The 27,151-nt window shown below is 43.6% G+C and overlaps 1 protein-coding gene across 1 annotated transcript in view; it reads left to right on the top strand.

Moving 5' to 3' along the window:
• The window catches only part of SBF1 (SET binding factor 1), a gene marked incomplete in the record, with an annotated part of 3,250,730 nt that overhangs the window by 387,629 nt on the left and 2,835,950 nt on the right, over positions 1-27,151 (top strand). Inside the window, 1 exon segment of the mRNA XM_044088658.1 lies at positions 2,342-2,452. Within this exon segment, the coding sequence (XP_043944593.1) occupies positions 2,342-2,452 (111 nt within the window).

Genomic DNA, 27,151 nt, shown 5'->3' with positions numbered 1-27,151 from the left:
GTTACAATGCGTCGGCTCAGTCCTGGGACCTCTCTTGTTCGGTATATATTTCTCGGAGGTACAGGCTAACACGGAAGGACTGTGGCTGACAAAGTTCGCAGATGACTGCAAACTGGGAGCCGTAATCGACTCTCCAGCCGACACAAGCATCCTACAAAAGGGCCTCATAGAAACAGACAACTGGTGCCAGAGCCGTGGCCTCAAGCTAAACGCCAAAAAGTGTATAGTCATCCCCTTTGGCAAAAACAAAGTGCCCACAAATTACCTCATAGGTGGTAATCCATTAAGTACGGAAGAAGTAATTAGGGACCTGGGTACCCAAGTTGATAGCAATCTCTCATTTGACAACCACGTGGCCAAAGTGGTTAGAAAAACATTTTATATAGCCCACCTAATCATGAAGGGATTCACATCTAGATCAGGGGAGGTCATCTTGCCTCTTTACTCATCCCTCATCAGGCCCGTAATTGAGTACAATGCCCTTACCAGACACCTGCAGCAATTGGAAAGACCCCAAAAGTACCTCACCAAGAGGATCAAAGGGCTCAAACAAATGCCATACGCTGCCCGGTTAAAGAAACTCCAGCTCTACTCAGTGGCATACCACCTGCTCAGAGGCGATCTGTGCCTGACGTATAAAGCCATGTCCAACCCGGAATTAATGGACATGCTGCACTTCAGAAAATCCAAATCCCATCGAGCTATGCGCTCGAGATACTTGAACCTTAGCACTGAAATAAATACGACATGCTGGCGGGACAGATTCATAACCCAGAGGCTCCCTTCACTCTGGAATAAAATCCCAGTCCAGGTTAGGCAGAGTCCCTCATTGACTCTCTTCAATAGGAATCTTGATGAGTGGATGGGAGATTGTAGGTTTACCCCGGGTATCACTTCTGTGTCACTGTTAGACAGAGGCAGAGTATACTAACCTCGAAAAAGGGCATAGCAAAATTAATTTAAAATGGGTGGCAAAAGCCAAACACATTCTGGCTAGGCTTATAAATGCCCTAGGGCAGATAGCCTAGTATAAACCTATGAACCTATGAACCTAAATATTGTATTATCAGTAAAACATACATCCTTTACACAATACTGGAAAGTTTTTACTTGGAAATGCTTGCACAAAGCATTCTTAACTCCATGTAGAATTACTAAAATTAATTCTTCCACAAGGGGAATATGTTGGAGATGTGAGCAAATACACAATGCAGATTGGAATCTCATTTTTTTTCGACTGTGTTAAAATTAAGCCATTTTGGAATGGTAGTGAAACTTTTTACAAACTTTATTTAATGAATCTGTTAACTTATCTAAAGCTGTAGTATTATTAAAGTGTACGAAGGTCCTCATTTGAATGAGTCAATTTATGTATCTAGTTTGGACAGTACATGCAATCTCAAGAAAGTGTATAACAAGAAGATGGAATACAAACAATACTGACTTTGGAACACTTCTACAGCCTACTGAAGACCACAACATTGTTGGAAATTAAAATTAAAGATTCATTCTAAGCCATTTATTAACAATCCATGGAAAAAAAGCCTTATTGATTGACACATTACAATAACTGAACAGATACACTCTAACTGGATTGTAAAACCTATAAGGTAATTGTATATATTGATCTCTGTTGTAGTGTCAGGCTGATGTAAATAGTGTATATAGTTATTTAAGATGTTATATACAAATATAATGGAATTTATTCAGCTGTATTTGAAAAATTAAACAATTTTGAGAACAAAAAAGAAATTTGATGCCCTTGTGCATTGCATGTAATGTGCAGCCAGGAAATGATTAGCAAAATAATGTGTAGCAATGCTAGCAACCATCTAGTTGCTTTGATAGTTAATAGTTTTTGGAAAAATAGAGCAGTCATAAGTGCTGTAGTGCAAGGGTATTCAGTATTAGATAACTAAATCTGAAATAAAAAAAAATTCACATAGCATAATTAGCACTTAATTGTTGCAGCTTCTTTTAAATTTTGATGCAAAATAAGATGTAAAATCGGTCACAGATTTGTTAATAAAAGGTAAACATAATGCTAGGCAAAAGTAGGTTCTGAATTTCAGACCTGAAATGCTAAAGACTTTTAAACTATATTAATTTGTATAGTGAAGAACATGTTGAAGTTCTGAGATAGAGGATGAATGCAAATCTCTTGTTAAATGACAAACATTGGAGCCTTCACTAGAGAAGGGAATCACAGCAATGTTAATAATGTTAACTGTTAGTTTTTAGGTAAGATGTTTGCAGTGTGAGCTGCACAAAGACTGCCAACTTTCTGAAGCTGTAATCCAGTGTATTTACAGCTGCTGTTTTTTTTCCTTTTGTTTTTCAGTCTCTGAAAAGTGGTGATGATGATGATATGGGCATCATTCAGCCAGCTGCGCTGTTTGCTCCAAAGAGTTTGGTGCTGGTGTCTCGTTTGGACCATACAGAGGTGTTTAGGGTAAGTTGAACAGAGAAGGTTAAATATCCCATTGCTTATCCATGTGCTTGTTCTTAGCAATGGGCACAGCTTATTGAGAATAAAGAACTGAAAAAAGTAAAGTACTCTGGTGTGTCTGCAGGGGACTAAAAGTAAATCTGAAATAGTTAATTTGTTCAGCAACCTATGGGTATCAGATCTGATTCGGATCCAAGCCGGCAGCTTTCCAAGCTAATAGATCCGTGCTCCAAGCTCCTCCCCTACCGATAATGCCCTGCCATCTCCCTCTAACCCTCAGATCTCGGTTGCCGCGGCTTCCATAAGCTTCTCAAAGGACGAGCTCCGACTGTGGTACTGTGAGTGTAGCATTAATTCTTAAATTTTCTGTCAAACTTTTTCTAACTTTGTGTGTGTGAACTTCCTCTTATCTTTCTAGCATTTTTCTTTGGGTAGTTCTTTTAACATTTGGTTAAGTTAGTCTATTCCCCTCCCCCCCTGCGTGTGTGAAGGTGTGTGCTTGTGGGCCTATTTTTCTTTTTCCTTCCTATAATGGCTGAAGGTCCTAAAGCCTTTTTCTCTAAATGTACCGAGTGTGGCCATAAGTTGTCCCCAGCGGATGGCCTCACTCAGTGTGTTTTGTGCCTGGGGGTTGATCACCTCTAAACCGGCTGCACTATCTGTGCAGCCTTCAATCCCAGGGCTTTAAAAGATAGGAGGTCGAAGCTTATTCTGGCAGGCCTTTTGCCCCTGGACTCTGCTTCGTCCTCCTCGGTGGCGCCAGCCCCACCTGCCGCTCCTGATCCCCTGGCCGGGACTCAACCTCCCTCGCTGGCCCAGGAGGAAAGGGAAGGCAGGAAAAAAGATAAAAAGGATAGAGAGAGAAGGAAAGGCATCTCAGTCACAAGAGGCAGTCCGACTCGACCCCTTCAGTACCGCCGTCTAAACAGCTCGCCTCTCCCCTTAAGGTCTCCGGGCCTTACCCCTCCCAGCTCCATTCTCCACGTTTCTCCCCGGAGCCAGAGAAGGAGACCCGGTCACCCTCGAGGTCATCCAGGTGGCCCTCCTGGCTGGCTTCGGTGGCCTCATCTAGATCCACCAAAAGTTTATCGGACGCAGATATAGACTGGATGATGCGTCGATTTCTCCAGGCCCAGATGCAGATGGGAGTGCTCTTGCCCCCCCCCACACACTGGGGGGGGGCGCTCGACACCTTTTTTCGCCCCCATTGCACCTTTTCCGACCCACTTTCGGGGTTCGGAGCTCTCGGATCCAACTAGCTTCGGAGCCGGGGTAGGGTTGTCTCTGACAGTGTTTCCTACTTTGGCACCGACTGTATCCTCGAGTCTGTTGGATCCATTTTCGGATCCGAGCTCTCGGGGCCGTGAGCTGAGCTACTGATCCGGAGAGGTCAGCAGGCCATCGGCTCCGTTAAGGTCATGGCACATTACCCTTTCGGATCCGGTCAGATCACCTTCGGCACCGATCCTCACGTCGGATCCGAAGGAAGTGCTTTTGGATCCAAGGGAAAGCAGTTCCCCCTCGGCATTCGACGTTGTGGAGAGGGTCCTTTCGAGGGACTCGAGGCCCCAGGCTCTTGCTATGGATTCACCCGCCATTCCCACTCAGACAGGCCTTTCTTCCATCATCCGGCCCCAGGGATAGCCTGCGCCTACATCCCAGATTGTTCCCATAGAGGAACAGGACATTGTTGGTGAGGCCTCTTCGGACAGCCCCCCCGAGGAGGTCCCTCACAAACGGAAGTGCAAGAGGAGGCACTTGGACTCACCCGAGTCCCTCACGGAGGACACAGACTTAGAGGAAGTGGAAGGTTCCCCAAGGTCACCCTCTGAAGACGTCTCCTTCGGAGACATTATGGAAATGTTACGCATTAGAGGGGGGGGTGGTCTGCCCAAAAACCTTCCTCGGATGAGTCTGTGTTTCTGGAGGCGTTTGACGCAGGCCCATCTACCTCTTGGGTATCCCCTCCCACTGACCCCCTGGTAGACCTCATAACTACCAGGGCATGGAAGGAGCCAGACACTGTTGAGCCCATACCCAACAGACCAGACAGGATCCTCAGCCCTCCCACGGACAGGACAGTTTGGAGCAAGGGTGCTCCAGTGGATGCCATGGTGGCGGCGGCAGCCCCTAAAAAGAAATTGGCACAGGAGAGTTCCTCTGTGCATTCTCCAGACAAGGAGTCTCGGATGATGGACCGTTTGGGAAAGCTGATGTTCTCTTCAGCGACCTTCTCTGTGAGGTCACTGAATTATATGGCACGTGTGATTCGGCTCCAGCGAGACCTGATTAAAGAGTACACTGGGTCAACACCAGAGTCCATGTCGGCCGAGGACAAGCGGACCTTCTCTGCTCGAATGGCCACTCTCAAGTCAATCACCAACGCATCTATGAAGCTTCTCTCCCATGCTACGGAGGGAGCAGTTTGAGCTAGGGGAACGGGTGTCGTCTTACGTAGACAGGCCTGGCTCCGTCTCTGCGATTTTCCGGAACCCTTCAAGGTGTCCTTCACGAACGCCCCTTTTGAAGGTTCTACGCTCTTCGGCAAAACCGTCCGCAATACGCTCTTCCAGAGCGAGAAAGACGGGAAGACGTCTGCCATCGGGATCCGCTTCTCGGCTCCTCAGTGGTCCTACTCCAGGAATAAAAGGGACAGAAGAAGATGTAGTTCCAGAAAGCTCAACAATCCCATTTTGCTCTGGATTCCTCGTCCTTCAGAGGCAGAGGACAGGGTGGACGCCGGCCCAGGGGCAGAGGGGGTCCAAAGAATTTTCAGTCAAGAGAACCTTTTTCGGATTGACCCGTGCAGCAGCCCTGAGGGGTTGCCCGACTGCTCTTCTCTGGAGGCAGTCGGGGGGCGCTTCTCGGGATACCTAGCAAAATGGGAGTCCTTTACAACAGATCGTTGGGTACTCCGAATCGTATCCAGAGACTATTCACTTCCTTTCCTATCTCACCCTCTCCGTTCAACAAGACTCCCCGATGTCCCAACTGATCAGAGGGAGGCAGCAGCATCAGAAATTCGAGAGCTGCTAAGAAAAAGAGCTATCCAGCGAGTCCCCCCAAACAATCCGGATCAGGCTTTTACTCTGGGTTCTTTTTGGTCCCAAAAAAGACGGGAGATTTATGACCCATTCTCGACCTGTCAACACTAAACCTGTCAGTCGCCAAAGAAAAATTCTGGATGGTCACTATTCAATCCATTCTCCCACTCTTAAAGGAGAATGACTGGATGTGCTCGATAGACCTCAAGGATGCGTACTACCACATTCTGATGGACAGACAATCCAGAAGGTTCCTCCGCTTTCGGCTGGGAGCCAGCCATTATCAGTTCAGGGTCCTACCCTTCGGTCTCACCACAGCCCCCAGGGTGTTCACCAAGGTCATGGCAGTTGTAGGGGCCCACCTGAGACTTCAGGGAATACAGGTCTTCCCGTACCTGGACGACTGACTCCTAAACGCCCCCACCAGGCATCAACTCTGCTCAGGCAGGGACTACTTCTTACACCTAGCCCGCCAACTAGGGATCACGATAAATCACCAGAACTCCTCCCTTCAACCTACTCAAATTTTGGAATTCATAGGGGCCAGGATAGACACTACTCAATCCAAAGTCTTTCTGACAACGAACAGACTTCGCAGTCTAAGCCTTCACATTCTAGACCTCTTACAATCATCAGCTCCCCCAGCGGAACTAGTCCTGAGGGCCCTGGGATCCATGGCAGCAGCCATCAATCTGTCGCCCTTCGCTCACCTGAAGATGAGAATCCTTCAATGGACACTACAAGTTCAATGGTCCATTCTTTTTCACCCCCCCTGTCTACACCTATTCCCCTCAGCAGGATTTGCAGGGAGTCACTTCTTTGGTGGCTCCAATCCAGAGATCTTCGAGAAGGTCGTCCCTTTGTTATACCTCCTCCACAAGTCACGGTGACCACGGACACATCTCTCCTCTGGTGGGGGAGCATTGCACGGGCAGATCTGTCCAAGGCACGTGGACTTTCACAGAGACCTCACTGCATATCAGTGTCCTGGAGATAAGGGCGGTGCTTCTAGCGTTGCAGGCTCTCCATCCCCTTCTCCCTCCAGGAACTATTGCACTTCAGACAGACAACATGTCGGTAGTGTGGTACATAAACAAACGGGGGGAACCAGATCCTATCCACTTTGCAGGGAGGCAATGAGAGTATGGGAATGGGCGATATCCACCAACCGCTTTCTCATAGCAATGCACATCCCGGGTCAGTCAAACATCTTGGCGGACAGGTTGAGTCTAACGATCCTCTCACCTTACAAGTGGTCTCTGAACCCAGCAGTAGCGAAGGAAATCTTCCTCCAATGGGGTCAACCTTGCTACAATCTCTTTGCCTCGCCTTCGAACACAAAGTGCAGCGAGTTCTTCGTTCTGATTCCCCCACCAGGGGAAGCCTCCAGAGACGCTCTAGTTCATGCTTGGCCGTCTGGTCTTCTGTATGCTTATCCTCATCTTCCTTTGTTGACAAAATTCTTGCAGAAAGCACGTCTGTTGGGGAGCAGAGTTATCCTCATAGCCCCATTCTGGCCTCGTCAAACCTGGTTCCCTTACCTGTGGTCTCATCTAGTACATCCTCCCTGGATTTTAGATCCCAATCCAGATCTGATCTCTCATCCTTTAGGATTGAAGACCCCTGACCTGGACTACCTCACGCTTTCAGCTTAGTTGATCCATTTCCCTTAATGGCTAGGACTCCTGGTATATCTTTCTCTGTTAAGGCCATCTTGGTGGCCGCCCATAAACCGTCTGCCAGGAAAATCTACAAGAGTAAATGGAAACGTTTCTCTGTCTGGGCGGAGCACAGGAACTTAGACCCCTTCACGGCTCCTATCCCAGCTGTTCTAGACTTTCTTTTACATACCTTTGATCAAGGAGCTAGTGCTTCTACTATTAAAGTTCAGTTGGCAGCTATTTCCCAATGCTGCGTTGGAAACAGTTTAGTGCCTCTAACGTCCTCCAAGATATGCAAAACATTCATGAAAGGAACCTTTTTGCTAAGACCCCCTATTAAGGATGCAGTGCCCCCATGGGATCTTACCCTAGTCCTTCAACCTCTAACTGGGCCTCCTTTTGAACCTGCGGCTTCAGTGGACTTAAAATTTGTATCCTGGAAGACAGCCTTCCTGATTGCCATTACTTCTGCTAGATTGATATCGGAGCTTCACGCTCTTTGCAGTAAACCTCCATACATCATCTTTCATAAAGACGGGGTTTCCCTCAGGACTAATCCCTCTTTTCTTCCCAAAGTGGCTTCAGAAGCCAACATCAACCAGTCCATCAATCTACCTGTCTTTTTTTCCAAATTTCAAAAACAAAGGAGAATACAAACTTCATTGTTTGGATGTTCACAGACAAGTTACGTTTTTACTTAAACAGGACAGCGGATCTTCAAAAATCTGATCAACTTTTTGTTTCCTTTGCAAAATCTTGTCTGGGGAAGCCAGTCACTAAAGTAACCTTAGATAGATGGCTTTCCCAGTGCATTCTCCTAGCATACAAAAGTTCTGGTCGTCCTGAGCCCCTGAGAGTACGAGCCCATTCTACCCGATCTATGGCTACTTCTGCTGCTTTCTGGTCAAGAGTTTCTTTGGATGACATTTGCTCAGCAGCTACTTGGGCTTCCTCTCATACCTTTATTACACACTATAAATTGGATTTACTATCCAGAGGACGTGCATCATTTGGCTCCGCAGTGCTCCGGAATAATCTTCCATAAGGGTCTCCCAAGTTGCTGGTAGCTGGGGACTCTGTCCCACAGGTTGCTGAACAAATGAAGTTAACTACTTTGGATAAAGAAGTTATGTACTCACCATAACGTTCCATTTGAGTAGGTAACTTAATTTGTCTGCAACTGACCCTCCTTCCATCATTATCAAAGGATCAGGATATGTCCTTTTTCATTGACATCATTGGAACCTATTGTATCCTTCTAGGTTATAGAATTTCCTGTTGCCTTTTTTTCTGGCAGACTCGATCTGAGGGTTAGAGGGAGATGGCAGGGTGTTGTGTGTAGGGGGAGGAGCTTGGAGCTCGGATCTGTTAGCTTGAAAAGCTGCCGGCTTGGATCCGATACCCACAGGTTGCAGACAAATGACGTTACCTACTCAGATGGAACATTATGGTGAGTACATAACTTCTTTTTTCTCCTGTACAGATTTAGGACTCTTGTCAGTTTTTTGTTTCTTCAATACAGTTTGTCAGTTGCACTGTTGCCATTTGAAGCATAACTTCATGTAAGGTTTGTGTGTTACTGTACTCATTCTGATCTGTTGTAGATTCCTTTTTATTTCATCTAACCTCACCTTCCATTTGCCTCATCTTTTCTTATCTTTCTACTTCTGTGAACAGTTCCCCGTGTCACAGGCAGTGTTGAAGCTAAGTGTAGTCCTGCAGTTGTGTTTTGCTGTTCCCCTTGCCAGTCTGTGAATATTTGGCCTAGTTGTGGTTGCATTCTTTGTATTTATATATTCTTTTATAGTAGTTGAGACCTCACTTGTACTGGATCTGACACTTAAACAATGCTTTGTAAGTTAATAAATTTACTAGTCTGTGTTTTTGAATATTTTAAGTTGTTGACACAGTGCTAACATTTTTACAGAAGCATTTACGGTGCTTCTTTCTTTTAAGGAGAACTGTAAGATCTCCTGTGAGCACTTTGCCGTCTTTAGTAAAAAGATGCTCCACCAGAGGGCTTGTAGTTTGAAGAATTTACTTGAGCAAAAAAGTGTATTAACATTATTGCAAGAGGTGTTGATCATTTTTGGAGGGGGATCTTCTACCAGTAGTCCAAAGTGAGTCGCCCCATAAAAAAGGAAGAGAAAGGTGGACAACCTGAGAGAGTAATACTTAAAAGATTTTGTGGGCAGACTGCAAGAGGCCATAGTGATTCCCACCCATCTTGTTGAGGCATGGTGATGGTGCATCTCTCCGCTTCTGACCCCTTTAAAAGCAGAGATCAGGTTTCCAGTAAAGAAAATTTATATTAATTGTTTGCATTTATTTATTGGGAAAATCTTACTGTGTTGGAAGCCCCTTTTCAGTGTAGGCTCGGGGGAGGAAACCTTTAAAAAAAAAAAAAAAAAAAGTGTGGCAATCAATATTCAGCATACATACAAATATACAGTAATTTGAAGATGTATACATATAAAATACAAAGACAAGAGAGAACATTGTATAATGTTTGTTTATAGGGAAGAAATTGTAAATGAATAGTACACATTACCAGGTGATATGATAGCAGTCATAGTAGACATGAATCAGCAGTGTCACATGATATATACTGTCATTTCCCATCCCAGAACCTTTCAGAAGAGCATGTCACATTATAGTAGAGTATGTCACCTTCTGGAAACAGTTTTGAGGGATTTGGTTTATAAAAGTGGATACAGTGAGTTGATCCTAAAGAAGATTAAGAAAGGAAAGTAAGATGTTGTCTAAATAGTAATGTCTTTCGGCTTTTCCCAGTTAGCAGTGGATTTTTACGATAGCTACTTGCCAGCCCGGCGTCCACCCTTCAAAGAAGGCACACCCACTCGCCTACCTGCATGTCTTTAAAGTTCACTCGACTACGGGGGGGGGGGGGGAACTCCAGCCAAGAATCGAACCGAAGAGCCTCTTGCTGTCAGGCAACAACACTAATGGCTGCACCACCGCGGCCATATAAGATGCTGTCTAAATACATAATGAAAGCAAACCAAAACTTTAATATGTGAGTACTTTTGGTACTTTTGTTCATTCAAATCAAATGAACTTCTTCAGACAAATTCAAACAGTAAAACCGTTCCTTATATGACCATGAAATCACAAGACCAATAAAATGCATTGCATCACAAGTTTAAACTGTTTGTTAAAAAGCGTATACATATTTATAAAGATGTTTACATATACTTGACTTTTTAGGCACAAAGTGGAGCATTATTAATATATAAAAACAAAAAGTCGAGGATTCCAAGATGGCCACCGAGCACTGAGCCACACACTTTTTGCAGCTCCTGCAACAGCTATTTTCATCTGCTTATTATAACCCGCATCTGGCGTTTTAATTTTTACAAAGTGATAAATATTGATCAACAGGCATACAAGAAAAAGGAAATCATAATTTTTGGATTTTTTCAACATTTTACCTGACTTATCCTGTGCTCATCTCTTCAGTGACTGGGTGGATGCAGCTGCATGGTGACAGGCCTCGCTTCAAAAACTGAGTTTTGGAAGTGAGAGGGTGAAAGAAAGGAGATCAAGTCATATTTTACCAATTTAGACTAAATATTAAAAGAAGTTCAGCTGAAGATGACTACTCAGCAAGATTCTATGGAAACTCTTAACATATAAGACAAAACTATCCTCTATTGTTACCCTGGAAAAGGATGCAATATCTAAGAGACAGAAAACCATTAAAACACAGGAATGTAATAAAGGAGCCTCCAAAACCAAAGTGGGACCCTGCATTTACAGTGGATGATCAGCCTTGCAACCTGTCCAGAATGAGATAAAAAGCTTCTCAGACAAGCTTAACACTTGGCTCTAAGCTGGGTCAAATAATTACAAGGCTGGACTTCACTGAAACGAAGAAAATACAGGATCTACAAGCTAAAGTAAGTTTAAAAGTTTAAGTTTAACAGTTACACCAGCTAAATAACCATTATGTTTCTATATACTTAAAAGGCTTTAAGCTAATGAGTTCCAGGAAGAGAGAAAAGGAAGAATAAACAAATACTTTGCTCTGACCTATATGGAACCAAAAGCTTGCTACAAATGTTTTTCCTGTCAGGATTAACGTATATAGCTCAAAATATACAATATAATGCAATTAAACTGTCATTGTTTTATTAAATGGCATTAAAAATGTAAGTCATAGTGCATTTTTCTTATCAAGTTAAAGTCTTACATAACTTGAGGAAACAACTAAGCATCTTTTTGGGCTGGACTCATCTGTAACTGTAAATTGATTTACAAGGAGTACAGCTGGGTGTTTCCGGTGCTTTGCGATTCTCCTGGAGGTAGTTTCCCATGTTGGCCGTGTAAATAATGTTCAGACCTGTTTAACTCTGCCGTGGGGGCTCTCTGTGGCCTTTCCTGGACCTTGTCTTGCACTCCAAGCCTTTTCCCGGGCTTCTCCACAGCTGTTTCAAAGTTCCATTGCCCAGAATTCAACAGGACCGCTGGCGGATGACGTCACGAGGTCGGGAGGTCACCATAAATGAAGCAGTGCATCACTGGGATTGCTGTAGTCACTGTTACTCAGAAATAGGCTGTATTGTATTAAAATAACTATTGCTCCCAGGCATCCTGTGCCCTCCAGTAGCTGCAGGACAATGGTTTTAAAAGTATTGTACATATGTTTTCCTTTTATAATGTTCAAGTACCACTTTTACATTTATACATAACATTTTTGTGTGTGCCCCCCACACACACACACTCTCTTTACTAATTTTCTACTAATGATGTGTACCAGGGCTTTAAGTTGGGTAGTAGGGAACACACACACACTTTTAAATGTTACAGTAAAGCTGCCACTTTAGAATTCTGTTAGTGTATACTGCATAACGTTTTTCTTTCCCCACCCACATGCATATCTCATCATTTACATCTCAAAGTATAGTAGCAACGATTTTTTCACATATGGGTTAATTAACATTTCCTAAATTTTATGAAAGGGAAATGAGTACCTGTTGTGTATGTATGTATTTATGGAAGTTAACTAAACCTTTTTAAGCTAAGGGGTACTGAATAACTAGAAATCTTAACCCACATGCATTCTTACACCCATGCTGGATCTCGTTATTTACCACATTGGAATGTGTTGTTGGTTGCTTTCTTTTTAGTTTACGTTGCATTAGATGGAATTGATAGCACTAGATTGCCTTAATGCTGTAATATTCATGCATGCTCTTGTTTTAACGTAGGTGTTGTAATGCAACTTGATGCAAATGTTTTTTACGCTCCTTTTCTGTTCCTTCTTCCCTTGACTTAGCATATTACAACTACAGACTAGCAAAGCTAGTCACACTTATAGCTAAGGTTTTCATTTGTCGGACAAATCTATACTGGATATATATTATTGATGGATAGGCTAATAGATTTTGATTAAACTATCTTGCTGGTCATGATCATAAGCAAAGGATGCATACTCTATAACCTAAGTAGACTATTTGCTTCCTGATCCTTGTATCTATGCTTTTGCTGAAGGGCAGTTACAGTGGTTTTGTCATGTCTAGGTCAGGTTCTAGTGGTTTTCAACTACCTTAACTTTGGCTTAGACTTAATGATAACCTGGCTAGTGCATGCTTTTTATGGTATCTAAGCTGAATCGGCATGGTATTTTATCCAGAGACATGACACCTTTGGTACTACTCTTTTTTTTCAATTTTAATTTATAATTCTTCTATGGAATGGCAGGGGGTGAGCACTCCAGTACTTGCCGACACTTGGAATATCAAGATTAGTATGCTTTTCTCCCTGCTACTTTCTAATGCTATTCTATACATGCAACAATGTCCCGTAAAACGTTTGCATTTGTTTGCTATATTAGATCATTTCAGGGAGTTTTGTGGTTAGGCGCTAGGTTTGAGGTAGGGTACTTGGATGCCACTCTATTCAGACTACCTTTTTTAGTCAATAGGACATCATCTGACACTATGCTTAACATATTGGCAAAGTTCATACAAATCACTTTCTTTAAAAATACTAGTACAGTTTTTCTTTCTTCTTTTTGCACTTAAATCTTAAAGCATTATGATTAGATTCAACACTTGGAATATAAATGGTCTTCAAGATCTTCTTTTTTCGGCTTTTCCTGGTTAGGGGTTGCCACAGCGGAACTCCGGTCCATTAATGATTGGCAGTAGATTGTTACGGTGCCAAGGTGCCAGCTCAACCTTAAACGAAGGCACGCCCATTCATGCATGTCTTTCGAATGCCACTTGACCGCGGGAAGGAAATGCTGACTCCACACAGAAGGCGTTCCAGCTGAGAATCGAATGGGAGAACCTCTTGCTGGGAGGCGACAGCACTACCGCGGCTTACATAAATGGTCTTCAAGATAATAAAAAAAAAAGAAATTGATTATGCATCTAATTTACCAAGATAAATAGAGTATTCTTTATTTATAAGAGACACACCCCTGACAAATGACCAATGGGATAATGACAGGAAAAGAAACTGGATCAGTCGTATAATATCAGCTGGAAGTCATCTTTCCTCAAAAGGTACAGCCATCTTAATAAAAACCTTCCCTGGGGAAATTTTAACCACTAAATCAGACCCCTAACAGTCGATGGCATCTATTTTCCTGTTCTTACCCTCAATTGAACTGTCCTGTACTTTTTCTTAACATAAGTAGCCCATGCTCCCACCAGCATCTATTTGTTTATGAAATTCACAGTCTGTTATTACAGTGTACTAACCATTTCTTTATTGTAGGGGGTGACTGGAATGCGCTTATTGACTCCTTGAATGACAGCTCAAACAAAAACAGAAAGCAGACCCCCCCCCCAATTCACTGCATCTCTTCAAGACCTGTTCAATAACTTCAACTTAATTGAACCATTTCAAATTTTTGATCATAACAGAACGGCAAATAAATATACCTACTTCTTGGCATCTCATAAAGTCTGATCTAGAACTGACATTTTCCTAATTTCAGATGTCTTCTCAAATAAAATTTAATAATTTCATACTTGAGACAAGATCTATCTCAGATCATTCCAGTGCGTCTCTGAGCGTCAACCCAACACAACATATTAATGGCTGCTGAAGCAGCCCCACCTGGACATTGAATAGTAATATCCTTAAAAAAGATTGAGCTTGAATCCCATGTGTGCTCCATCCCTTTTGATGTTCCATGGGCTGCTGCCAAAGCTGTCATCAGAGGGATACTTATACAAAAAGTATCCTTTTATTAAAAAAAAAAAAAAAAAAAGAGCAAAGGAATATCCTTGACCTTACTGATGAATACAAGAAAATTGATTTGCAACTTCAAAATAACTACTCTCCATACTTAGAAAATAAACTGAGACCCAAAACAAAATATACTCCTTTTATCAACAAAACCAATCCTTAGCCGAATTCAGGCTCCTGTATAGATGCTAGGAATGGGCTGAAACTCCTTCTAGAACAATAGCCCAAACTTTAAATCAAACTTAACATGTAAAGGGAAAACTCTATACAGAAATTGACATTAATTCTTTCACATAAATCTTTACTGATATTTACAACTCCAAAAATGAAACTCTTAAGGATACCTACAAAGAATTCCTGGATGAACTATCCTTTCCCAAACAAAGTAATTCACAACATAATCTATTAGCTAGCCCTATAACTCTAAAAGAAATAATGTTAGCTATCAAAAAGCTCAAACCCAAAAAGGCGCCAGGACCTGATGGTTTTACAGGTGAATTTTTCCAAATTTTCAATGATCAACTTATTAAAATTCTTCTTGACCTCTACAACTAAATAATCTTAAAGGGGATTACTAATAAATATTGGAACAACTGTAAAACAATACTTATCTTAAAACTTAATTCTGACAAGCATAACCCTCTTAGCTACAGACCCATTGCTCTCATTAATATCGATATAAATATTTTGACGTCTATCCTAGCGAGTAGAATGTAGAAGGTTCTGGCTTCAGAGCAAATAGGTTTCATGAAATGACAGCTATGCGATAATACTCACTTTAGACGCAATAATGTTCTTTCTTAAAAAAAAAAAAAAAACATCTGAGATACGCCCTCATGCTTGATGCCACTAAAGCTTTTGACAATGTGAATCTAAATTTCTTATATCTAACCATGCAATACTTCCCTGACTGTATGATTTAACACTATTAGAATGTTTTACAGTGATGCTTCTACCTCCCTGTACATCAATAAAACAATGCCCTAACCTATAAAAATTACTAATGGAACTAGACAGGGCTGCCCCTTTTTACCATATCTTTTTAATATTTTTATTTAACCTTTCCTATTATACATTAGCCAAAAAACATGTCATATACCAAGAGTTTTTAACATTGAGATAAAATATTCAGCATTTGCAGATGATTTAAATATTTAATTTGAACTCCCGAATAGTGATCTCCTTAAAATTCGTAAATCAACAAGTTTCTTTTCCACTACTGCTAACTATAAACTAAATCCAAAAAATCTTCTGTTTTCCCATTAAATCCTCATAAACACCTGGAATCCTACTTCCCCCTGTCTGACATACCTGTTAAATATTCAGTCATATATCTAGGAATAAACTTTATGCACTCGCATCAGGATTTAATGAAAGCTAACTTGAGTAGACTCTGGGAACAAATCAACAACAACCTGTCCAGATGGAAAAATATCAATTTATCCTTGCTGTCAAAAACTGCTGTTAAAATTAATATTCCTCCCAGGATATTATTTGATCTAAACTCCATAAACTTAAATATATCCCAACATTTTTTCACTAAAATGGAAACCACCATCTCAAAATTCCTCTGGTTCCCTAAATCAACCAGAATCTCTTATAAAAAAATAATACTTCCAAAAGAAAAAGGTGGATTGAGTCTCCCCGATTTTAGTCTTTACTATAATATAATAAATGCAAGCCGTTTAATTCAAATTGCGAACTATGAACCATTGGTCAATACATGGACCCCAATCTGGGTCAAAATCTGGTGCAAGTATGTACAATCACTCAAATTAAACCCACACTCTATTCCCATGTTTAATGCTTGACAGTGAATACAAATCTAAAATTCTACTTACATTAAAAAATAAAATTAATATCTTTCAGGGTTTGTTACATTCTATTAATCTACAGATTACTCTTGTTTTCCAACCAATTCACCTAAACCCAAATATAAAAATTAATAACAAAATGATCGACCTATCTAGCCTTCCTATAATTAAAAAGGCCACAGTATGGCATGTTTACCATTCTAAGTTTGCTGCTGTTAAAGAACTTTTTGGGGCCCCAAGTAGATATGACCCCATGTTAAGATAACTTAATTTATTAATAAAACAAACATTTGCAAACACTAAAGTTGAGTGAACAAGACATAACTCTAGCACAACCAGTGGTCAAAACCCTTTCCCTTAGGAACAAAATGATGCCTACAAGCTCCGACTCGGCCTATTTACAAGCAGGAAGTTTTCTAGTTGGCTCATGGCTAGGTAGGTATCCCATGGTGCACCAGTACAATCCCCAGATCTCGTTTGCCGCACTGATGAGTTTGGTTGTGCTTCTCTTTGGCTCTGGCTAAGCTTTGCATTTACTTAAACTTATTCTGAATTTTTTGGGACTGTTTTAGTTTTAAATAGAAAAACTGTAGAAAAACTGTTACTGTATTATTGTTTAGTCACAGTGTAGTTTGCTTTTAGAATAGTTAGTCTTATAATTGCGCCATTTGGTGCAGTCTGTGGCCTTTTGGCCTTTTTGACTTCTTAGCATTGGTATCCTGTGTGCTGATTTTCAATTCTTAATAGACTTGGTATTTTAGGCGCCTTTTGCGCTCTGTTAGACTGTGTGTTGTTAAGTCTAATTTTTTGGTGGTTTCCGCTTGTTGCATTGTTATCATTGTTAACAGAATGAGGTTCTGTTATTCCTTGGTTATAAGTCTGAGTTTTTTGCGAATCCCCGCTTGTTTCATTGCTTAGTGTTGTTAACACAACCACGTTCTGTTTCCCTTGTTAGTATTCCTGTTCGAGTGTGTGAAATTTTCTGCTTACTGTAACTCTCTAGGTCTCTCTGAGTTAGAAGACCTAGTTTCTCCGTTTCCCTTTCTGCCTGGGCTAGGCCCATTTAAGTTAGAGGACCTAGTCCTCCCTTTCCTACTTTTTCTGTGTGTGCGTGCGTGTTTGTGTGCATGCGTGTTTGTGTGCATGCATGTTTGTGTGCGTGCGTGTTTGTGTGCGTGCGTGTTTGTGTGCGTGTTTGTGTGCGTGCGTGTTTGTGTGCGTGCGTGTTTGTGTGCGTGCGTGTTTGTGTGCGTGCGTGTTTGTGTGCGTGCGTGTTTGTGTGCGTGCGTGTTTGTGTGCGTGCGTGTTTGTGTGTGCATGTGTGTGTGCTCATTTCTTTGAGAATGTCTAAAGAGAATAATGATCATAAGCCATCTGCCTTTAAGAAATGTATTAAATACTCACCGAAATGTCCGTAACGGATGGCAACAGTAACTGCGTTTACTGTTTGGGGGCCATCCATTTACAGGAGACTTGCTTTTTTTGCCATGCTTTCAGTCCTAGGGTGTTGCAAGAGAGAAAAAACAAGCTCATCCTAAAAGGTCGTCTTAAACCTTCCTTTTGAGGAAGATTTGTTTAGCTCTTCCTCCTTTTCCAAATCTACAAAGGGAAAGTCTAAGTCTTCTAAGAGGCCCTACCCAGCACTTGGCTGGTGTCTCAGAGCCACCTCTTAAAAATCACCATATCAGACAAGTCCACTATCTCATTGGCTCCACAGAGTTCTGAGCCGACTGAGAGCAGTACTGTGATTACAGGGTCGGTTCCAAGTATTTCGGAGCCGACCGCTGAGACCATTTCACGGATCCGGTTTATGGATCCTCTACCTATATATACCCTATATTAAAGTCTCCAATATTGCAGAGATCCTGCTCTCCTAATCTGTCATCCAGGTCTTCCAGGAGCTTATCGAAAGAAGATGTAGAGAGTGTAGTGCTGAGACTGTTTAAGTCATCTGCCTTACCTAAATTGTTTTTGGCTCTGACCCAGTCGGTTTCGGAGCCATTTGAGTCCGTTAAGCCCCCTTCGATCATTCCTCCTCCGAGCCATGCTGGTCTTTTGGAGCCGGAGTGTTTGGTACCACTGGTGGAACCTTCGGCTCCAGCTCCCCTTGTGGCTGTTTTGGAGCAGAGTTCTGCTCCGACACTCATAGCAGCGCCCATAGTGTCTAGGAGCCGAAGCTCCCTGGTCGGCCCCGACGGGGTGCTTGGAACCGAACTTCTTTGGTTCCGATTCTTCCTCTCGGCACATCGGATAAGGTGAGTTCGGATCCTATGTCTATCTCAGAGCTGATGGCCCTGGAGCCAACGGCATCCTCGTCCCCCTCGGAGCCGGGAAGATCTTCAGAGCCGGAGAAGTCGGCATTCAAGATGATGATTGTGCTGTCCAGATCGTCGGCTCCTACCATGGGTACCGACACTCTTCCCCCTAAGGCACCTACTTCTGTCTCAGCTCCTACTCGCTCCTTGGACAGCAGAGATCCTCAGCCTCAGGAGCCACTGGCTGGTGGCCTCCACTCTTTCAAGACCTCCCCGGAATATCCTTCTGAGGAACCTCCACGGAAGAGAACATGTAAGAGGAAGCATGTAGACTCCCAGGATGAGTCTCTGACCTCGGAGTGAGAAAGGACCCCAAGTCATCCTCTGATGATGTCTCCATCATAGACATCCTGGAGATCCTTAAACTGAGGTGTGGCTGGACCACTTTCACCCCTTCTGATGAGGAGTCAGTGTACCTGAAGGCTTTTGGGTTTCAACCTTCAGCCTCTTGGGTGTCTCCATCCTTTGAAGAACTGATGGAGCTAGTTAGTCGGAAGGTGTGGGATACTCCTGATGCCATGGAACAATCCCCAGGAGACCGAATAAGTTTCTTTCTGCACCCCCAGAAAAGGATTTTTTGTCTAAAGGTGTTCCTGTAGATGCCGTGGTGGTGGCAGCGGCCATTAAGAAGGAGCTAGATGAGACTTCTGTTCATCCTACGAATAAGGAGTCTCGAACAATGGACAGATACGGGAAGCATATCTTTTCTTCAGTGGCATTTACCCTTAGATCACTGAACTATCTTACTTCACGAGGCTTCAGAGATCTCCTTAAATAGTTAGGAGGTTCTCTACAAGGTACATCTACTGAGGGAGTCCCTGACAAGGTGTCTGCCCAGTTGTCCACCTTGAACTCTATCGTCAACTCTTCCATGCGGCTTATTTCGTATGCAGCCGATGGAGTGAGTAGAGCAGCAGGTTCAAGAATTTCCTTAAGGCGTCATTCCTGGATGCATTTGTGTAACTTTGCGGACCCGTTCAAGTCTACTTTTACCAATACCCCATTTGACGGTTCCTCATTGTTTGGACTCAAGGTAAAGGACACACTCACCCTGTGCGAGCAAGAAGGAAAAACACTTTCTGCCGTGGGAGTACGTTTTACTGTTCCCTCTAGACCATACCCTAAGGGTCTGAGGGGCAGTAAGATGTGGTTTGTATCCAGAAGCCTGGCTGGGTATCACTCAAGACAAGTGGGTACAAAGAATTATTACCAGAGGTTATGTCATACCCTTTCCTCTTCCACCCTTTGTTCCCAAGAGGATCCTGGATGTTCCACCCAATGACAGGGATCAGGCAACTGAGGAGGTCAACAAGTTGCTGTCAGAGTCATCCAAACCGTCCCAGCAGACCAAATAGGATCCAGAACTTACTCAAGATTCTTTAGTGCCAAAACGTACAGGGGACTGGAGGCCCATTTTGGACATCAGCAGATTGAACAAATCAGTAAAAAAGGGCAAGTTCTGGATGGTGACACTGCAGTCTATACTCCCCTTATTAGGGAAAGACAATTGGATGTGCTCAATAGATCTTCAAGACGTCTACTACCACATAAAAATGGACAGGGTGTCGCAGAGTCATCTACTCTTCTGGGTGGGAGCCAGTCATTACCAGTTTCGTGCTCTGCCCATTGGTCTCACCACAGCCCCCAGGGTGTTCACCAAATGTATGGCAGTAGTGACAGCTCACCTGAGATGTCGAGGATTCCAGGTGTTTCCATATACTGGCTCTTGACCGCCCCCACCAGGCATCTACTACTTCAGACCACAGGCGCTACTATCCAGCTTTGTGCCCAGCTGAGAATTTCTATAAATTGGGAAAAATCTGCTTTATTGCCCTCTCAATCTGTGATTTTTGTAGGTGCGGAGATGGACACAGTAGACATGTTGGCTCATCTTCCTGCCAAAAGAGCACAGAATCTGGTTCTTCAAATTCGCCATCTTCTCCCCTTACAAAAGATCAAAGCCAAGATTATTCTGCAGCTTCTAGGGACCATGGTTTCCACCATATTACTAGTGCCACTAGCCAGGCTACACATGAGAATTCTTCAGTGGCTCCTGTCGTCCTAATGATCTTTTCAGCACCTGCCATTATCTCATCACATTCTGCTGACGGAATCTTGCAAGAAGGGCCTCCTTTGGTGGACACTACCCAGTCAGTTAACCACAGGCACTTCATTTGTTCCTCACCAACCCATTGCCACTGTGACCATGGATGCCTCACAGATGGGGGGGCATTATCTCGGCAGGACTGTTTAAGACACATGGCAAGATCACGAGACTCACCTGCACATCAATGTTGTAGAGATGAGGGCGGTCCCCCTGGCATTGCAAGCACTCTACGACCTCCTGCTTCTGAGGACTATTGCAGTATAATCAGACAACATGTCGGTAGTACGGTATATCAACAAACAGGGTGGAACCAAATCTTACCCACTCTGTCGAGTGGCCGTGCGAGTTTGGAAGTGGGTGATATCTTCCCAGCGTTTTCTGGTGGCAACGCACATCCTAGGGACAACCAACATGATAGCCGACACGCTCAGCCGGGCAATTCTGATGCCTCACGAGTGGTCTCTGAAACAGGAAACAGCGGAACAGATTTTCTGCAGATGGGGACAGCCTTGCTGTGACCTCTTTGCCAGCCAAATGCAGCAGCTACTTCTCCCTCATCCTCCCTCCGGGGGGGGGGGGAGTCACCGAGAGACGCACTTGTTCACGATTGGCCCCTGGGTCTTCTGTATGCTTTTCCTCCCTTTCTTCTCATTCCCAAGGTTATTCAGAAAGCGACACGACTGGGAAGCAAACTTATCCTCATTGCTCCTTACTGGTCTCGTCAGGTTTGGTTCCCCTTCTTCGTGCCTCTTCTCCTAGATGATCCTTGGATTCTGAACCCAGTTCCAGACCTGTTGACTCACATGTCATGTTAGCTTCATCCCTCTTTACACACCCTCAATTTGACAGCATAGCTGCTCCAGTTCCATCCCTAGTCAGGCTTCACGACTTCTCACCCTTCGTGACTCATAGCGTTAACGTCTTCTCATAACCTTCCACTAGGAGACTATATTCCAGTAAATGGAGAAGATTCTCTATCTGGGCAGAGAAAATGAATGTTGACCCTTACACTGCCTCCATTCCAGTGGTTTTGGAATTCCTGTCTGAGCTTTTTCATCAGGGATCTGCGGCTGCCGCTATCAGAGTTCATTTGGCAGTGATTTCAAATTTTCATCTAGGCTTTCAAGATTCTAATCCAATGTCACATAAGATGTGCAAAACTTTCCTTAAAGGTGCCACTTACCCCCCTTTCAAGAACCTGTTGCCTCATGGGATTTAGATTTTGTGTTATCCAAATTAACTTCTCTGCCCTTTGAGCCTTCTCATTCATCCTCTTTGAAATTCCTGTCTTGTAAGACTTTGTTTCTGGTGGTTATCACGTCGGCCAGATGGGTGTCAGAGTGTCAAGCATTGTCTGTTAAACCCCCTTATCAAATTTTTCACAAAGACAGGGTGCTCCTTCATACTAATCCTTCCTTTGTCCCCACGGTCTGTTCCCATGCCACCTTGAATCAATCCATAGAACTTCTGGTGTTCTTTCCAAATCATTCCAATGCAGCTGAATACAGGTTTCACCAGCTGGATGTCCATAGACAATTGCATTTTTATTTGCACCGGACTAAGTAAATCAGGAAATCAGATCAATTATTTATTTCCTTCTCCGAATCTAGATCAGACTTACCAGTTTCCAAAGTAATACACAAAAGCATCTCATGTGGTGGATGTCTTCCCCCAGCTCCTGTTGGGGAGACCATTGTTCCACCTCCGGTTTGCTATACGCTGACATGGATGCCTCCCTGTCCTGGGTGGGGGCATTATCGGGGCAGGACAGTCCAGGGCACATAGCAGCCCAGCGAATGCCACTTGCACATGGTTCTGGAGAGATGAGAGAGCAGTTTTTTTGGCGTTTGCAAGCCACTTCTCTCTCTTCTTTTTTCCCTTGGGCAATCAGCGTCAGAATATGTCTGTAGTGTGGTATGCATACAAACACATTAATTGGATTTCTAGCTGTATAGCTTAAATTTACAACTCTGAGGGTAGACCTTTACCCTTTAAAATCAAGGCTGATTCTACCAGATCTCGGTCTACCTCTGCAGCCTTTCAGGCCAGGGTCCCACTTGATAATATTTGTGCGGCAGCAACGTGGGCTACCCCTCCCACCTTTATTACTCATTACAAATTGGATTTAACCTGCAGGGGTAGAGCATCATTTGGTTCCACGGTACTCAGGAGTATTTTTTCCTTGAGCCACCCAAGAATAAGGTGCTAAGGATGCTGTCCCATATGTAAGAATGAAGGTAAGATAGGACTACAGAACATAAAGAAGTTATGTACTTACCATAACGTTCCATGTTTGTTCATCTTACGAACCCACCCTCCTACGCCCAGCCTGGAAGTACCTGGAGACAAACGATTCTTTTTGTACCTGGAGATAGAATGTCTGCTTGTTACATGGTTGCAATCCTTTTGTATAGCAAGACTGATATATAATGTATTATGTAGTGTCTTGATATGTTTGATGTTCATCGTATTTCACTGTTGCAGTCATTACACTTGGGTTATCCTGCTGGCAGGCTACCCGCAGTCGGCCTGAATTACAAAGTCCTGGTCCGGCGTCAGTTGCTGTCGCTTCTTCCTTGAAGTCAGTGTGCCAGGGGTATAAAAGATGCAGCCGACGCCATTTTCTTCAGTCTTTCTTGCTGTGCTGTGCCCGAAGCAAAAGCAGTTTGCAAGTGCTGGTCGGCCGACTCCTGAGATTTTCGAAATTGAATTTCAGAAATGAAGTCATCAATAAAGCAAAGTACCCCGTTGGGGACCGATGTCAGTAATTGTGGGAAGCAAATACCTCATAAGGATTTTCACTCTTACTGTATTCCGTGCCTAGGCACTGACCACGACATTGCTAGTTGTTGGTTTTGCGCTAGATTCAACCAACGTACTATTAAGCGTTGGTTTGATTTTGCTTTACATTACTTTGGCCGAAGGTTTAATTATATAATGCCGTTGGAACAACCGATGACCGGAATTCATAAAAACTCAAGGACAAAGAAAAGGACAGGCATCCGAGGTCCAAAACCGACGACGAAGCCTCTTCTAGGCCAGTCGCTGGTTCTCAGTGAGGCGCTTTCGCAGCCCCTGACACCCGCTACCTCAGAGCCACAGGCCGCCTCCGACTCCCACATGGAGACACCTAGGCCTCTGGAAACTCAAGGTATTGGGCCTACGGAAACTATTCCCTCAGATGGGTCTGGAGCCGCTGAGCAGGCATCGGCTTCTGAGGGTGTTTTCAGACCTACACAGCGTACTATCAGGACTACTTCAGCAGCCAAGACAAAGTCTAAAACACCTATAAAGACAAAGAAACAAGTTCAGCATTCACCTGGACAGTCATCCATGCCAAAGAAACAGATGCTTAAAATGGCCGTGGACCTACTTACTCTGATCAGGGGTTCCCATCCCCCTCCTGATAAAAAGGCCTGGGCAAGATACTGACTATGATTCCTCTGACCAGGTTTCTATTTCCTCTGATTCCTCTTCAGAACAGGGATATTCTCTTCCTCCCTATGAGGATTCTGATGCTGAAGAATCTATCCCTTCAGCTCTCCTCCTGAGGACTATTCTTTTGGGGAAACCTTGCACACCATGAGGGAGCATTTCCATTGGGAGAGCCAAGATTATTCTGAATCCAAGAAACGGCTCAGAGATTTTCTTTTTTTGCCTCAGCACAGGCCCCTTGCTATTCCCCCTGTACTAGATATTGTTGATGTTTTTTCTGAATCCAGTTTGTCTCCTGATTCTTTACCCCCTGCACCAGTTAAGCCAGATAGGTACTACAGGGTACCAGATTCACATACATTTCTTTATAAAAACCCTACTGCTGACCCAGAAACAATTTCACAGGGTCCCAAAGGGGTCAAGGCTTCCACTGCAAAAAATCCTGTTCCCTCTGATAGGGATTCAAGAGCACTAGACAGATGGGGGGGAAAAAGTCTACACCACTGCTACTTTAGCTGTAAGGGCTTTAAACTGTCAGTTTCACATGCTTAAATACCAACAATATCTGATGTCTTTGCACAAACAGAAAATGCTTACAAGCTCAGAATGTACTGAAAATAAGGAAATGCAGGATTTGTTGCATGCAGCTGAACAAGTGGGAAAGCATACTTTGCAATGTGGTTTTGATTCATTAGAGGCTTCTTGCAGAGCCGCAGTTACAGGTTCTGTCATTCGAAGGCATGCTTGGTTAAAGGAACAAAGTTTACCTGATCATGTTAAAGCAAAATTGTTGGATGCTCCATTACAGCATGACACTTTGTTTGGTGTTAAGGCAGAAGAGGTGTTAAAGAAAATGGAGGATAAAGCAAAACCAATGCAGAGAGTAAAGGATTTCTTGCAAGTTCAGCCACCCAGATTTAGCAGGAACTGGCCTTCAAAAAATTGGTCATTTCCAGTGTCAGACAGGCCGCAAAGAGGCAGATACAGACGCCCCAGAGGCAGATCTCAGCCACAAGGCACATACAGACCTAAGCAATGGGGTGCTTCTGTCCCCAAAGGTGGAGAGGACGAATCTCAACCCTATAGGAAACAGTCCCAATGACTTCCCTCTTCCAGTGCCAAGCACTTACCTCTTGCGGGCACCCTTATCGGGAAAACTTGCACTTTTCTCATAAAATTGGCACAAAATTACCCAAGACAAATGGGTACTAAATATTGTTTCCCAGGGTTACAGATTCCACTTTCACACCCTTCCAAGGCCAAAAGGTATGACAGACCCGCCACACAATCAATGGGCAGAGGCACAAAGACAAATTTCTGCTCTCATGGACATAAGGGCTATTCAAAAAGTACCACAGCAAGAGCAAGGACAAGGATTTTACTCAAGACTTTTCTTGGTACCCAGAAAGGACAAAGCTTTGAGACCAATACTGGACCGGTCTACTCTAAATAATTTCCTGGACGTTCCAAAATTCAAAATGTTGACACTACACCAACTTCTGCCCATGCTGGGCAAGAAGGCTTGGCTAGTTACTTTGGACCTCAAAGAGGCATACCTGCATGTCCCAATCAGACAATCTTGCAGAAGATACCTCAGATTCATAGCTGGCTCAATACATTATCAATTCTCTGCACTGCCCTTTGGCTTGTCTACTGTGCCCAGGGTCTTCACAAAATGCCTGGCATCGGTAATTGCATTTTGCAGACAAAAAAGAATTCAAATATATCCCTATTTGGACGACTGCCTTATTCAAGCAGACAGCAAGGACATTCTACTAAAGCATCTGGCGTTTGTAAAAAGATTAGTAATTTGCCTAGGGTACAGAGTAAATGAAAAGAAGTCAAAACTAGTGCCCTCTCAAGAGATAATATTCCTGGATGCAAGCTTAAATACCATTGCCCAGATGGCTTATCTCACGCCAGACAAAGGCAACCGACTCATTATTTTCAAATGATGGCAACAAAGACCCAGCTACCTGCAAGAAAAATTCTTCAGGCTTTGGGCTTCATGGCATCCTGCATCCTGCTAATTCCATATGCAAGACTGCATATGAGGAAGCTACAATGGTATCTAAAAAGTGTTTGGACTCAACATTGCCACAGCCTGGAAACAGTAATTACTCTCATTCCCTGCCTGCAACAGGAGTTTCGATGGTGGTCACTGGCCTGTCACCACAACAAGGGACAGCCTTTCACTCTACCCACAGCCAGGCAGACACTAACAGATTCATCGGATTATGCCTGGGGAGCACACATGGCGGGAAAATGCATACAGGGCACGTGGCCCTCAGACCAAATGCATCTTCATATCAATCAAAAAGAGATACTAGCTGTACAGAATGCCCTGACAGCCTTCAAGGATCTGCTACATCCAGGACAACTATTACTAAAGACGGACAATACTACAGTCATGTGGTACATAAACAAGCAAGGGGGCACACATTCCTACCCCCTCTGCAGGCAAGCCATGACTTTGTGGAACACAGCACTGGCCTACCAAGTACATCTGCAGGCACAATTCCTGCCAGGAGAGAAAAATACTCTGGCAGACGACCTAAGCAGAAACATCATGGACCTTCACGCGTGGAAACTAGATCCACAAGTCTTCAGCATGATAACAAAGAAATGGGGATGCCCAGACATAGATCTATTTGCCTCCCCTCACAACTGCCAACTACAGAGATTCTGCACAAGGACATCACTCACAAGCATGGAAGGTGGATGCTCTAATCATTCATCTGGAAAAACCTAACAGTTTATGCCTATCCACCACTGCCTCTACTCCCCAAGGTACTCCTGAAAGTCAGACGAGAAGCCAAAAATGATTCTGATTGCCTCAGACTGGCCACACCAGCACTGGTATCCTATCCTAAGAAGCTTGTCTCAAGGACCAGCCTGGACTTTACCTCAAATTCCTCATCTGCTGACACAACAAAACAATCAGATCCTGCACAGCCAACTCAGAACCTTAAATCTGGCTGCTTGGCGAATAATATAGCCAATCAGAACTCGCCTCTCTCTAAAGCAGTTATGGATGTCATTTTGGAAGCCAGGAGGCCCAGCACCAGGAAATCTTGTGCAGAAAAATGGAAGAGATTCTGT

The sequence above is a fragment of the Protopterus annectens genome, chromosome 11.part0 (genome assembly GCF_019279795.1).
Source record: "Protopterus annectens isolate FY-2018-M chromosome 11.part0, PAN1.0, whole genome shotgun sequence".
Classification (NCBI taxonomy): domain Eukaryota; kingdom Metazoa; phylum Chordata; order Ceratodontiformes; family Protopteridae; genus Protopterus; species Protopterus annectens.
This window is presented reverse-complemented; position numbering and strand designations above follow the sequence as displayed.